Source organism: Mobula hypostoma, chromosome 3 (genome assembly GCF_963921235.1).
Source record: "Mobula hypostoma chromosome 3, sMobHyp1.1, whole genome shotgun sequence".
NCBI classification, from domain to species: Eukaryota; Metazoa; Chordata; class Chondrichthyes; order Myliobatiformes; family Myliobatidae; genus Mobula; species Mobula hypostoma.
Genome location: NC_086099.1, coordinates 218,205,997 through 218,221,144, shown reverse-complemented (window position 1 = coordinate 218,221,144; position 15,148 = coordinate 218,205,997). Strand labels below are relative to the sequence as shown.

Below are 15,148 nucleotides of genomic sequence, written 5' to 3'. Positions count from 1 at the left end.
GGAAGTAGTGTTTATTGATCTGATTTCAAAATTTAAGGAAAGCTTGGATGAATACTTGGGCAGGAGGGGTATGCAGGCCTAAGGTCCAGAGATGAGTCAATGGGACTAGGCAGAATAACAATTTGGCATTGACTAGATGAGCAGAAAGGTCTGTTTCTGTGCTGCAGTGCTGCATGACTGTGAATTCTACCTGTCATTTCTTTGCCTAGGTTCCAATTTGTTGTAGCTCCTGTTGCATGCTCAGATAATCTTCTTTACTGTCCCCCACACCAATTTTGTTATCGTCCACTGACTTACTAATCAAACCACCTACATTCACTCCTAAATTATTAAAATATATGAGAGACAATAGACAATAGGTGCAGGAGTAGGCCATTCAGCCCTTCGAGCCAGCACCGCCATTCACTATGATCATGGCTGATCATCCACAATCAGTATCCAGTTCCTGCCTTATCCCCATAACCTTTGATTCCACTATCCTTAAGAGCTCTATCCATCTCTTTTTTGAAAGCATCCAGAGACTTGGCCTCCACAGCCTTCTGGGGCAGAGCATTCCATATACCCACCACTCTCTGGGTGAAAAAGTTTTTCCTCAACTCCGTTCTAAATGGCCTACCCCTTATTCTTAAACTGTGGCCTCTGGTTCTGGACTCACCCATCAGCGGGAACATGCTTCCTGCCTGCAGTGTGTTCAATCCCTTAATGATCTTATATGTTTCAATAAGATCCCCTCTTAGCCTTCTAAATTCCAGAGTATACAAGCCCAGTCACTCCAATCTTTCGACATATGACAGTCCCGCCATCCCAGGAATTAACCTTGTGAACCTACGCTGTACTCCCTCAATAGCAAGAATGTCCTTCCTCAAATTTGGAGACCAAAACTGCACACAGTACTCCAGGTGTGGTCTCACCAGGGCCCTGTACAGCTGCAGAAGGACCTCTTTGCTCTTATACTCAATTCCCCTTGTTATGAAGGCCAGCATGCCATTAGCTTTCTTCACTGCCTGCTGTACTTGCATGCTTGCTTTCAGTGACTGATGTACAAGAACACCTAGATCTCGTTGTGCTTCCTCTTTTCCTAACTTGACTCCATTTAGATAATAATCTGCCTTCCCGTTCTCACCACCAAAGTGGATAACCTCACATTTATCCACATTAAACTGCATCTGCCATGCATCTGGCCACTCACCCAGCCTGTCCAAGTCACCCTGCATTCTCATAATATCCTCCTCACATTTCACACTGCCACCCAACTTTGTGTCGTTGGCAAATTTGCTAATGTTACTTTTAACTCCCTCAACTAAATCATTAATATATATTGTAAACAGCTGCGGTCCCAGCACTGAACCCTGCGGTACCCCACTGGTCACTGCCTGCCATTCCGAAAGGGACCTGTTAATTGCTACTGTTTGTTTTCTGCCAGCCAGCCAATTTTCAATCCATGTCTGTACTCTGCCCCCAATACCATGTGTCCTAATTTTGCCCACTAATCTCCTATGTGAGACTTTATCAAAGGCTTTCTGGAAGTCCAGGTACACTACATCCACTGGCTCTCCCTTGTCCATTTTCATAGTTGCATCCTCAAAAAATTCCAGAAGATTAGTCAAGCACGATTTCCCCTTCGTAAATCCATGCTGACTCGGACCAATCCTGTTACTACTATCCAGATGTGTCGTAATTTCATCTTTTATAATTGACTCCAGTATCTTTCCCACCACTGACGTCAGGCTAACTAGTCTATAATTCCCTGTTTTCTCTCTTCCTCCCTTCTTGAAGAGAGGGACAACATTAGCCACCCTCCAATCCACAGAAACTGATCCTGAATCTATAGAACATTGGAAAATGATTACCAATGCGTCCACGATTTCTAAAGCCACCTCCTTAAGTACCCTGAGATGCAGACCATCAGATCCTGGGGACTTATCAGCCTACAGACCCAACAGCCTATCCAACACCATTTCCTGCCTAATATAAATTTCCTTCAATTCATCCGTTACCCTAGGTCCTTTGGCCACTATTACATCTGGAAGATTGTTTGTGTCTTCCCTAGTGAAGAAAGATCCAAAGTACCTGTTCAACTCGTCTGCCATTTCCTTGTTCCCCATAATAAATTCACCCACTTCTGTCTTCAAGGGCCCAACTGAAGACAGACAGAGAGATGACGGGATATAATATTCTGTGTTTGATCAGCAATATCAGTCTTGAATCATAATTGAAGTACATCACCATGAATTTGCTCATTGTCTCTCTTAGCCCTTCCTGTGCGTTTCAAAAAAGAGCTTCAGAATATGGAAGCTGAAGAGGACAGTACTGTCTCTCTGCAATGTGAAATCTCAAAACCAGATGCTCCAGTGGAATGGAGAAAGGGATCTGTGGTTCTTCATCCAAGTGAGAAGCATGAAATGAAACAAAAGGGTTCCTGTGTGGAGTTGATCATTCATAGCCTAAAAGTTGAAGATGCTGGAGAGTATACCTGCGATTCCGGGGATCAGAAAACATCAGGCTTTCTAAAAGTGAAGGGTATGCCAGTAACCATCTTTAATGACTAATTTATTCAGTTGTCTCAAAAGTTTTCACTCAGTACCTTATTGATAACTGTTAGTAGTCCCCTTTTCCTTCAATGTGACCTTAGTACAGTATTAGCAATATGAAATATTACTTTTGCTCTATCAAATTTGCAATGCAGCAAATTTTGAAAATCTGAGTTGCAAGATGATTTCTTGTCAAACTTTTCTATTTTAGATATCAAATTAAAGTATATTTGGTTATAATTTAGTAATTAGATATTCTGCACTATATTAAAACTTTAAACTATTAAAATACTAGAGCAAAAGTTAATCTGGTGCTGTAAAGATTTTTAATGTTACAGACCTGGCAAGTTCTCCACACTGTTAAATACTGCACTGTAATAGTCAACTTATTTTAATAATGTCATAGAGTCATTGCATACAGCACAGAATGCTAGGTCCTTTGGCCAACTGGTCAACATCAACCAAGGCACCTTCCTCAGCTAGTTCCATTGCCATCACCCTCTTGACCTTATGAATGTCCAAATGTCTTGTAAACTTTGTAATTATAACCCACTTCTGTTATTTTCTGAAGCAGCTATTCCATATATCCTTGGCCCTCTGTATGGAAAAACTTGTTCCTCAACTTGCCTTTGAATCTTTAATCTCTTGTTTTAAATTTGTGTCCTGTATTTTTCAACTTTCCTTTCCTGTGAAAAAGACTGTGACCATTCTCCTATCTATGCCCTTCATGATTTTATAAATCTCTAACCATGCGCTTCTCTTGTTCCAGTGATTGTAGTCCCAGCTGATCTGGTCTCTCCTCATAATTCTGGCACACCAGTCTTAATAACATCCTTGTGAACCTTTTCTGCATGGTCCCCACCTTAATCATATTCTTCCATTGTGATTGGATCTGTGGACAATATGTTAGATAGTGACTCACCAACATCTTGTACTCAGTGCACCACTCATGTAGGCAGGCATGCTCTATGCTGACTTCACTACTTTGGCTATCTGCGTCGCTACTTTCAGGAAATAATATATTGGCTTTAGAACCATGTCATTTACTGTGTCAGTCCTGCCTGGTTGTAAATTGTCAAAATGTGTCATTTCACAACTGCCTATGTTCAATAAGAATGAAAGAGTGCAGGAAAAAAAACTTACAAGGATGTTGTTCAGGCTTGAGGATCTGAGCTATAAGGAACGGTTGTACAGGTTAGGATTCCCTGGAGCATAGAAGAATGAGAGGAGATTTGATAGAGGTATACAAAATTATGAGGGGTGTAGATAGGGTAAATGCAAGCACACATTTTCCACTGAAGTTGGGTGAGACTAGAACTAGATGTCATGGGTTAAGGATGAAAGGTGAACTGTTTAAAGGGAACCTGAGGAGGAACAACTTCACTCTAAGGGTAGTGAGAGTGTGGAATCAGATGTCAGTGGAAGTAGTGCGTGTTGATCTGATTTCAACATCTAAGGAAAGTTTGGATAAATACGAGGGCAGGAGGGGTATGGAGGCCTATGATCCAGAGACAGGTTGGTGGGACTAAGCAGAATAACATTCTGATATGGACTATTTGATCAGCAATATCACTCTTGAATCATAATTGAAGTACATCACCATAAACTTACTCATTGTCTCTCTTAGCCCTTCCTGTGAGTTTCAAAAAAGAGCTTCAAAATAAGGAAGCTGAAGAGGACAGTATTGTCTCTCTGCAATGTGAAATTTCAAAAGCAGATGCTCCAGTGGAATGGAGAAAGGGATCTGTGGTTCTTCATCCAAGTGAGAAGCATGAAATGAAACAAAAGGGTTCCTGTGTGGAGTTGATCATTCACAGCCTAAAAGTTGAAGATGCTGGAGAGTATACCTGCGATTCCGGGGATCAGAAAACATCAGGCTTTCTAAAAGTGAAAGGTATTAAAGCAAGCATCTTTAATGTCGTATTTATTTTCAGTCATTTCCAAAGATATAATTCAGCACCTTATGGATAATTATTAGCCATCTCCATTTCTTTCAATATAGATGTTTTATTAGCCGTATTATAATATTCTTTTTGCCATATCAAATTTGCAAGGAAGGAAATTTTGGGAGTTCAAACATTGCACAATACTTCTTAATGAATGTTTTGCTTTTATTTTGCAGATTAGATTGAAATATACTTGAAGATAATTTGATAATTATTTTGCACCACGATAGAATTGCATTAATCTGGCACCCACAGGATTTTGATGGCACTGAACTGGCAGGTTTTTCAGTCTGTTAGATATTACACTGAGGAATATGCCATCATGTTATTAATTCACTTATTTTTAGATATTAGACAGCTGCAGAATTAATTTTCCAAACACTTTATATTTAAGGAGATCATTAAAAAACAGAAGCCCAGTGAATTTAAAAGGAAGATAAGAATGAAGCACCAGTGATTTTAAAAGGACTGGGAAATCAGATCTCATTAAATTTAAAATGTGCAGGGGAACGTAGTCCCAGTAAATTTAAACAAGCACAGAAAACAGTGTCCTGCTAAATTTAAAATGTGATGGGAAATAAAGGCAGCAGAGAGTTTAAATGGAGTACAAGATACAGAACAGATGAACCAAGTACTGAAATGATTGGATTTTTGAAAAATTGGATAATTCACTATACTGTTCCAAAGGCTTAGGCACCCTAGATTTTTTATATGGTTTCAAATGGTATGGCCTCTACGGAGCCCTGAACTCAACATTATTGAAGCTGACTGGGATTATCTGGAGACAGCCAAAGTCTGCAGAAGAACCGTGGCGAGTTCTCCAAGATACTTGAAACAACCTACCAGCCGATTTTTCTTACAAAATTGCGCAATGGTGTACCTAAGAGAATTGATGAAGTTTTAAAGGCAAAGGGTAGTCACACCAAATATTGATTTGATTTAGTTTATTTTCTGCTTACTGTTCTTTATAGTAATTTTTGTGATATTTAGAAACTACATTGCATTATTTTTGAAAGCATCTTCACTTTAAAAAATTCTTTTACATATGCCTAAGACCTTTGCACAGTACTGTGTATACAGTATTTTATATTGAATTATTAATGCGGTATTTATCCGGAAATGTAATATCTGCTGTGACGTCCTTAATGCAATCAAAAGAAACAATAGTAATTGACAAGTTACCTTGTTACACTTGATTGGCTCAAATGATTTTTGGAAGTAGGTAAACTATTCCTGAAATCTTGACATCCTTTTGTTTGCCTGACAAAAAATTATCAACATGCAGGAAAGTGGCAATTCGCCAGTCTGCCTGTAAGTATTTAGAAATTTATCATTTTAGAATTGAGGAAAATCTTTTGTAGCCAGCAAGACCTCACACATTTATTGGGGACTTCCCTCTGCATTACTTCAAACCTATGCACCTTGGTTTGTACCAAGAATAACAAACTTAGCCTATACAAAGTGAAGCACTTTCCCTGGGTGACATCCTAATGAGTCTCTTCTGCATTTCACCAGTACAATCATGTCCTTTCAATAGCATACAGTTTGTATTTCAGCTGTAGTAACCTTTCTATAATGGTTTGTAAGTTTGCAAGTGACCCCAAACATTGGTGTAGTGAACAATATTATCAAAGGTTTCAACAGGATCTAGATCACCTGGAAAAGTGGACCAAGGAATAGCAAATGATACTTAATCTGGACAAATGCAAAGGGTTGCATTTTGTGAAGTTAATTTAGGGTGATGAAGAAAGTGTTTGGCACACTTCCACTCATTGGTTGGTGCATTGGCTATAAGGATGTCATGTTGCAGCTGTATATGATCCTGGTTAGACCAGATCAGGAGGCTTGTGTGCTGTACTGTTTGCTAGTTATAGGAACGATGTCATTAAGCTGAAAAGGGTGCAGGAAAGAGACACAAGGATCCAGCCAGGTCTGGGGTTTGAGTGACGAGGAGAAATTAGATAGGCTGGGCTGCTTTTTGTAGCAGGCTGTTGTGTGTATGGAATGAACTGCAAAAGGACGTGGTGGGTAGAATTAAAAAAAACATTTAGACAGGTTTGTGGATAAGAAAGCTTTACAGGGAAATGGGCCAAATACAGGTGTGAGTCTAGATGAAGCTGATACCTTAGTCAGCATGGACAAGTTGGCCAAAGGGTCAATTTCCATGCTATGTGACCCTGTGAAGCTGCACTGTAACGTTTATTCTTGTATTAGTTGTGCCAGCTGATACAGGCAACATTCCTACATGCCTTCTTCACTACCTGAGCTGCCCGTGCTCTCACCTTCCCAGTGCTTTACTATTCAATGTGTGTGTTCTACCCCAACTAATCCCCCAGAAATATATCACATCATATTTACAGGATTAAATTACATCTACTATTACTCTGCCAATTTATCAATATCATCCTGTAGCCTAGTTAATGAACTACACCACAGTGCGTAGTCGTTAGGAACTTACTAATCATGCCTCCCACATTCAGATCAAAACATAATGAATATTACAATCAATAGGGATCCCAGCAGTACGCTACTGGTCACAGGCTTCCAAAAGTTAAAATGACATTCCACTATCATCCTCTGCCTCATATTAACAAGGCTATTTTGAATCCAGTTTGTCCTGTATCCATGAGCTCTCACCTTCATATTAGTCACACATTTGACACCTATTCACAGACCTCATCAAAATCTACGCAGAAATTTTAAAAACCAAATCACTTGAAACATAACTTTATTTAAACAAATAATTCAAGGCCATGTATCTACTTTTGCAGCCATTCATCTGAATTCAGTGAATAGTTCAAAAGTTCAAAATTCCATTTATTATCAAAATATACAACTCTGAAATTATTCTTCTCCAGGTAGCCATGAAATCAAGAAAAGGAAGGCAGCATGATCAGCAACCCCCAAACACACCTTTCCGCACAAAAAAAACCAAACAGAAATGGAACAGGCATATCAACCCTCAAATCCCTTCCACATAGAAAAATGAACAAAATGGAACGGGCACATCAACCCTCAGATCCCTCCTCCCACATAGAAAAATGAACAAAATGAAACAGGCACATCAACCCCCCAATTCACCTCTCCACACAAAAAAAAAGCCAAGAAAGATCGGGCAAAAACGCAGAATATCAAAAACTATGACTGGGAAAAACATCTGTAGTCCAAGTCCACATCCAAAATGCAGAAAACCTGGACGACACTATCTGGGCAAAGCAGCAGGCTCTCCTCTTTCTGGTACAGAGCAATCAAAAGACTGGCAGCTGGTGCTCACCTTCTGCACTTGCCTCGATGCTTCAGTCTCCCTCGTTACTTTAATCAGTGCAAAATTGAAACTTTAATTGGTGAAATGGAATCAAACATCGGCTTCCACAGTCTGCCTACTACGAGGTTTGCCATGTTGTCTCTGTCTCTTGGAATCCTCTTGAAGACTGCAGAGTGCTGGAACACCCAAACGATCTCCAAACTTCTGCATTTTCCTCAATGTTTCAATCTTCGGAGGATGAAAGGCGACCTGATAGAGGTGTATAAGATGATGAGAGGCTTTGATCGTGTGGATAGTCAGAGGCTTTTTCCCAGGGCTGAAATAGCTAACATGAGAGGGCACAGTTTTAAGGTGCTTGGAAGCAGGTACAGAGGAGATGTCAGGAGTAAGTTTTTTACGCAGCGAGTGGTAAGTGCATGGAATGGGCTGCCGGTGACGGTGGTGGAGGCGGATATGATAGGGTCTTTTAAGAGGTGCCTGGATAGGTACGTGGAACTTAAAAGTAGAGGGCTATGGGTAACCTTAGGTAATTTCTAAAGTACGTACATGTTCGGCACAGCGTTGTGGGCAGAAGAGCCTGTATTGTGCTGTAGGTTTTCTATGTTTCCTCGTCGCTTTTATTGGTGAACAATGGAAGCTTTAATCAGTGAAATGGAGTTGAACATTAGCTCACACACCATCCCACAGCCTCTCCTCCATGAGGTTCACTCACACTGCCCCTGCCTCCTGGAGTCCTTTTGGAGACTGCAGAGAGCTGGAACACCCAAACAATCTCCTAACAGCAAATCACAGGCTCCAACAGTTCCAGAATCACATTCAAGACTAAAAACAAAAGTTTTGTGACCTAAAAAAAGGGAAGTATATGGTTTCATGATCTATCCAGAAGATGTCAACCAAAGGAGTGTTGTTTGCAGGTGCCGTCTTGACTGGAAGTTTTTGCGGTGGTGTTGCATTTCCTAAGCTAAGTCAAACTAGGAAGAGATTCAGTGGATAGATTTCCCTATCATAACTTCTAAGAAACTCTGCATATTTATTCTTTATTGCATCATTCCAAGGCGTGTTCAGACGTGAAGCGTACCACGTGTTCATAGTGTCCTCTGTGAGTCTGAATTGTAGGAGGCATTGAGTGGGGGTTAGAGGGTTAAGTGCCATCAGCTGGATGTGCCGGTCCCAGCAAGTTCTGGATAACTGGAAAGTCATCTTTTAATTTTAATTTAACGGAGTGTGACATATTATAAATGTGCATGTATAGTATAAAGAATTATTATAAGTCATAAATTTAGTGAAGTTTCTAGAAAAAACTGAAGTTTCATAAACTCTTCCTGCTCTTAGCCTTTTAGTATTAATGGTAAGTGATCAGTCAAAAATTGGATGACAGAAATTACCAACTTTAAAGAAAGAAGCAGCTTATTTATTACAATAGAAATTTGTTATCAAATTGTTCAACAACTGAAGGAGTAATATTTATAAACATGAGCAGAATCTTGAAATTAATTTGCTCTTCTTAATTTTCTTGCCAAGTTTATTTGAAATTTCAGAGTATTCAAATTTCCTTTTTGAAAACTTAAGTTTATCACTCATGAATTAAATCCCTCTTTCTTAGCCCTTCCTGTGCTTTTCAAACTAAAGCTTCAGAACAAGGAAGCTGAAGAGGGTTCTACTGCTGTTCTGCACTGTGAGATAACTAAACCAGATGCCCAAGTGGAGTGGAAGAAAGGGGCTATAGTACTTCATTTAAGTGAGAAGCATGAAATAAAGCAAAGGGGTTCCCACGTTGAGTTACTTATTCATAATTTAAAACCTGAAGATGCTGGAAAATATACCTGTCTGACAAGGGACCAAGAAACAAGTGCATCTTTAAAAGTGAAGGGTAAGATACTGATCATTACTTACTAAAGTTTCAATCTTAAGTTTAATAGAATCAGGATCAATATCACTGATGTATGTCATGAAATATGTTGTTTTGTGGCAGCATTGCAGTGCAATGCATAAATACTATAAATTACAATAAGAAATATATTTAAATTAAATAAGTAAGGCAAAAATGAGCAAAAATTGTGAGGTAGCTTTCATGGGTTGGTTCATTGTCCATCTAGAAATCTGATGGCAGCAGGGTAGAAGCAGTTCCTAAAAGGTGATATGTGAATTTGAGATGGATACAATTTCAGTCGTATTTATTGTCTGTAAATAAAAAGCTGCATGGGATGCTGAATGTTGCCTCATATTTCTGAAATTATTTAGGAATATAGACAGCTATTAATTTTCCTCCTGAAGCTTGAGAGAAATTTACAGTGTCTGCACTGCAAGGCCAAAGATTCTCTTGGAAGGCCTGAAGCATTCATAGTTTGAATGTAAATCGTTAGCTGCAGCCACCAAACAGATGCCCTGCTCAGCATTTTGTGGGTTGTGGAAAGATTGGATATCACCTGCCTCTTGTGCTAAACTGCATTTGGCTCTTTTAAAAATATATTGGGACTTCAGTCAGTTTTCAGATTGAGTTCTCAGGAATAAGAGCACTAATGGAATTATTGCTAAAGAGTCATTTTTGCAATGAGGGAAGAAACTTTATTCAGAATGACATAGCAGTTGTAGGGGTTAGTGCTGTCTTCACATTATTCCAGTGATCTGGGTTTGATCCTGACTTTAAGCACTGTCTTTGTGGAGTTTGCACTTCTCCCTGTGTTGCCTCTGGGTGTTCTGGTTTTCTAACACAATATTCTAATGGGTTAATTGGAAATAATGTGAGCGGGTGGCAGCAGAGTTTACTTGAAGCAAGGGGAATGCACTGAGAACCAGCATATATTTGAAGGGATCAAATGGTCTCTGTTGTTTTGTAAGAGCATATTATAAAATATGAGAATTGAAGATGTATAAAAATTAAAGATTAGCTTTGAAACATATAGTGAAATGTGTTGTTTGCATCAAATCAAATTAACGAGGTTTGTGTTGGGTCACCAGGCTTCTGGGACCAACATCGCAAGCCCAGAACTCACTAACTCTAACCTGAATGTCTTTGTACGTGGGAGGAAACCAGAACCTGTTGGAAACACGCACAATCATGGGGAGAATGTACAAAATCACAAGAAATTCTGCAGGTGCTGGAAATCCAAGGCAACACACACAGAATGCTGGAGGAACTCTGGGTTCCATAGAAATGAACAAATAATGGATGTTTGGGCCAAGACTCATCTTCGGGACTGGAAAGGAAGGGGGAAGACACCAGAATAAAAAGGTGGTGGGGAGGGAAAGGAGGATAGCTAAAAGGTAATAGGTAAAGCCAGGAAGATAGATAGGTAAAGGGCTGGAGAGAAAGGGATTTGATAGGAGAAGTGAGTGGACCATAGGAGAAAAGGAAGGAGGACGGGTAGTAAGGGGCAGTGATAGGCAGGTGAGAAAAGATAAGATGCCAGAGTGGGGAACAGAAGAGGAAGGGGAGGAAATTAATTTTTACCATGAGGAGAAATTGATATTCATCCCATCTGGTTGGAGGCTACTCAGATGGAATATAATGGCCTCATCGAGGCGCAAGATGACGCCATGGACCAACATGTTGGAATGGGAATGAGAATTGAAATTAAAATGTTTGGCCACCAGGAAGTTCTGCATTTCGCGGTTGGAGCAGAAGTGCTTGACGAAGCGGTCCCTCAATTTACAACTGGTCTGACCAATGTAGAGGAGGCCACATCAGGAACACTGGATACAATTGACAACCCCAGAGGATTAGCATGTGAAGTGTTTCCTTACCTGAAGGGACTGTTTGGGGCCCTGAATGGAGGTGGGGGAGGAGTTGTAAAACTTTGGCTGCTTGCAGGGATAAGTGCTTGGAGGGAGATTAGTGGGAAGGGACAAATGGACAAGGGAATCACACAGGGAGTGATCCCTGCAGAAAGCGGAGAGTGGAGGGAGGTGAAGATGTGTTTGGTGGTAGGACCCCTTTGGAAATGTCGGAAGTTGCTGAGAATGATGTGTTGGATGTGGAGGCTCATGTGGTGGTAGGTAAAGGTAAGAGGAACTCCATAACTTTTAACGTGGTGGGAAGATGGAGTGAGTGTGGATATCTGGGAAATGGAGGGAATGCAAGTGAGGACAGCATAGATGGTGGAAGAAAAGAAACTCCATTCTTTGAAGAAAGAAGCCACCTCTGATGGAAAAGAAAACCTCATCCTGGGAACCGATGTGTGGAGGTGAAGGTACTGAGAAAAGGAAATAGCATTTTTTATAGGAGATAGTGTGGGAAGATGTATAGTCATGATAGCTGTGGGAATCAGTAGGTTTATAAAAGAGGTCAGTCGACAGTTTGTCTCTAGCAATGGAGACAGAGAGATTGAGAAAGGGGAGAAAGGTTTCATAAATGGACCAAGTAAGTTTAAGGGCAGGGTGGAAGTAAAAGGCAAAGGCGATGAAATTGGCGAGCTCAGCATGGGTGCGTGAAACAGTGCCAATTGAGTCCATCAGTGTAATGGAGGAAGAGTTGTGGAACATTACTAAGGAAGGCTCAGAACATGGACTGTTTTATGTAGGCAGCAAAAAAGCAGACATAGCTGGGGCAGATGCAGGCGCTCAAGGCTAACCATTGGGTCTGGAGAAAGTGGAAGGAGCCAAAGGAGAAATTATTGAAGGTGAGGACTACTTCTGTCAGATGGAGGAGGGTGGTGGTAAAGGGGAACTGGTTAATTCTTTTATTCAGAAAGAAGCAGACAGCTTTAAGGCCGCCTTGATGGAGGATAGAAGTGTACGTATAGGGACTAGACATCCATGGTGAAAATGAGGAAGTCAGGGCCAGGGAATTGAAAGTTAGTGAGGAGATCAAGGGCATGAGAAGTGTCGCGGATGTAGGTAGGAAGTGTCTGAACCAAGAGGGATAGAATGGAGTCAAGGTATGAGGACACTAGTTCAGTGGGGCAAGAGTAGGTAGAGACAATGGGCCTACCCAGATAGTCAGATTTGTGCATCTTGGGTAGGAGGTAGAAGTGAATAGTGTAGAAGGGGTAAAGGAACTATGAGTTTGGTGACAGTAGATGGGAGTTCTCCAGAGTTGATGAGGTCAGCGATGCTGTCAGAGACACTTTTCTGGTGGTCTGGAGTGGGGCAGACTCTTTAAAGACAGTGGCAGGAATCAAACCCTGATCTTACACCCTAAGGAGTTGCACTAACTGCTACATTACCATGCTGCCTTAGCACTATGTCAGGAACCTGGCAAAAACCCCTGGCCTCCATACTGCTACTGCGCAGAGAACTTGGGTGCCAGGAAATGTGGTGTAAGGCCCTGCTCCTGTTGTTGATTTCTTCAAATTAAAAGAGCCAAAGCGCTCATCCTGGCCTGCCTGGCACCGATCTTTACAAGCAGCATTTTCACACTGGGCTGTTGCTGATTCAAAGCTGTAAAAGCTTCAGGGCAAACAAGAGAAAACCTGCAGATGCTGGAAATCCAAACAATGCACACAAACTGCTGGAGGAACTCAACAGGCCAGGCAGCATCTATTGAAAAGAGTGCAGTCAACGTTTCAGGTGAGACCCTTCATCTGGACTGAAGAGTTCCAGGGATTTGTGCCAGATTCCTGGCATAGTGGCATATAACAGTAATAGCAGGGCGTTATGCCAGCTCATGTGGTTCTGAAGTACAACTTCTTATTTTGCCTCAGTTGGCCATTGTCATTGAAACAGAGAAATGTACAATACAAAAATGGGCTTGATAGCACGCTGTGTCTATTCCCAACTAATTTAAATCAATCCTATTCCTGAACAAAGTCCATGACCCTCTATCCCTGCTTGTTCATATTGCTGTGCAAGTGTTTCTTCAACTTCGCAATCATATCCAACCCAGCTGAAGTTAATTAAATTTGCACTTCTCAGGGACTGAATTGAATGCTTTAGTGGTACAATCTTAGAAAGCCAAAATCATTCGTGAAATTTATTGCATTGTTGAATGGATATCGTAGCAGAATTCCATTCAATAATGAGTGGAATGCTTGCTTGATTGGATGTTGAATAAACTGTACCATTGTGAATTTTGAACATTCTTCTCTCTTAGTCCTGCCTGTGCTTATCAAAGAAGAGCTTAAGAATGTGGAAGCTGAAGAAGATAGTACTGCTACTTTTCATTGTCTGATTAGTAAACCAGATGCTCCAGTAAAATGGAGAAAAGAATCAATGCTACTTCATCCATGTAAAAAGTATGAAATGAAGCAGAAAGATCTTTCTGTTGAGCTGCTAATTCACAACCTAAAACTAGAAGATGCTGGTGAATATTCCTGTGAATCAGGAAATCAGAAAACTACAGCCTCCTTAAAAGTGAAAGGTATGTATTAAAAAACATAGCTTATAATTAATTCATATTGCTTTTGCTTACAAAATATTTTTCATGAAATGATATTTACAAAATTCTGGAAAATGACAAGCTGTCATTTATTTGTTCATTGTGGGTCTGGATTTCTTGTCCAGGATGACATCCTCCTCTTGTTCACTTACCTTAGACCCATCAGTATTGTTTCCATGTACCAGACCTTAGCAACCTTAAGGAACCATCTACATAGTTCCCCTTGCAAATTGATAATAGAGCATAGAAATTATATGAAACTGCAAACATATTATTGTCAATGCATCCAAATATTTTTAAGTTATCTTGAGACTCCATGGGTTTATTTGTTGTTTCAGTGTATCAAGGAAGTCATGCTTAATTTATATATTTTATAAGTTTGAATGTTTGTAATAAATTGCTTCAGAAGTTGGTGAATTTAAATTTGGTCAAAACTAAGTCATGAACAAAATCACCATCTCCCTTAGCTCTTCCTGTACTTTTCAAGCAAGAGCTTAAGAATGAAGAAGCTGAAGAGGATAGTACTGCCATTTTATGTTGTGAGATTACTAAACCTAATGCCTCAGTGGAATGGAGGAAAGGATCTGTGGTAATTCATCCAAGTGACAAATATGAAATGGTTCAGCAAGGTTCTTGCTTTGAGTTGCACATACGTAACCTAAAACTAGAAGACACTGGTGAATACATCTGTGATTCTGGGGATCAACAGACTGTGGCTTCCTTAAAAGTGAATGGTAGGAGAACAACTAACTCTTAAAATGAATAAATGATATCTCATATTCTGCAGAAAATGATCCTCAAATTAACTGAGGAATTTCTTCAAATTAACTGAGTAATTTCTTCAAATTACTCCTGACAGAATGACCTTGTTGTGGCTTTTCATTAGTAGAGTTTTGAAGTCAGGATTCTTGTCAGTATTGTAGTTTAACCACGGTTGTATAATAGCCAACAATTCATGGGTAATTATTTATATTTCAACTAATTAGTAATTTGGATTTCTTGTGCAACAGTTCACAGAAAATTAATGTGAAGTATTAGTAGAAACGTTAAAAAATATTGCAGTGTTTCTTGAAACATTGAAGGAAAAAGA

General features: G+C 40.1%; 1 protein-coding gene across 7 annotated transcripts in view; it reads left to right on the top strand.

Annotated features, from left to right (window-relative positions):
• The window catches only part of obscnb (obscurin, cytoskeletal calmodulin and titin-interacting RhoGEF b), a 487,178-nt gene that overhangs the window by 250,651 nt on the left and 221,379 nt on the right, over positions 1 to 15,148 (top strand). For all 7 annotated transcript variants that reach the window (XM_063044498.1, XM_063044500.1, XM_063044497.1 and 4 more), the window contains 4 exons: positions 2,254 to 2,520; positions 4,159 to 4,425; positions 9,346 to 9,612; positions 13,774 to 14,040. In XM_063044498.1, the coding sequence (XP_062900568.1) occupies positions 2,254 to 2,520; positions 4,159 to 4,425; positions 9,346 to 9,612; positions 13,774 to 14,040 (1,068 nt within the window). The remainder of the gene's footprint in view (positions 1 to 2,253; positions 2,521 to 4,158; positions 4,426 to 9,345; positions 9,613 to 13,773; positions 14,041 to 15,148) is intronic.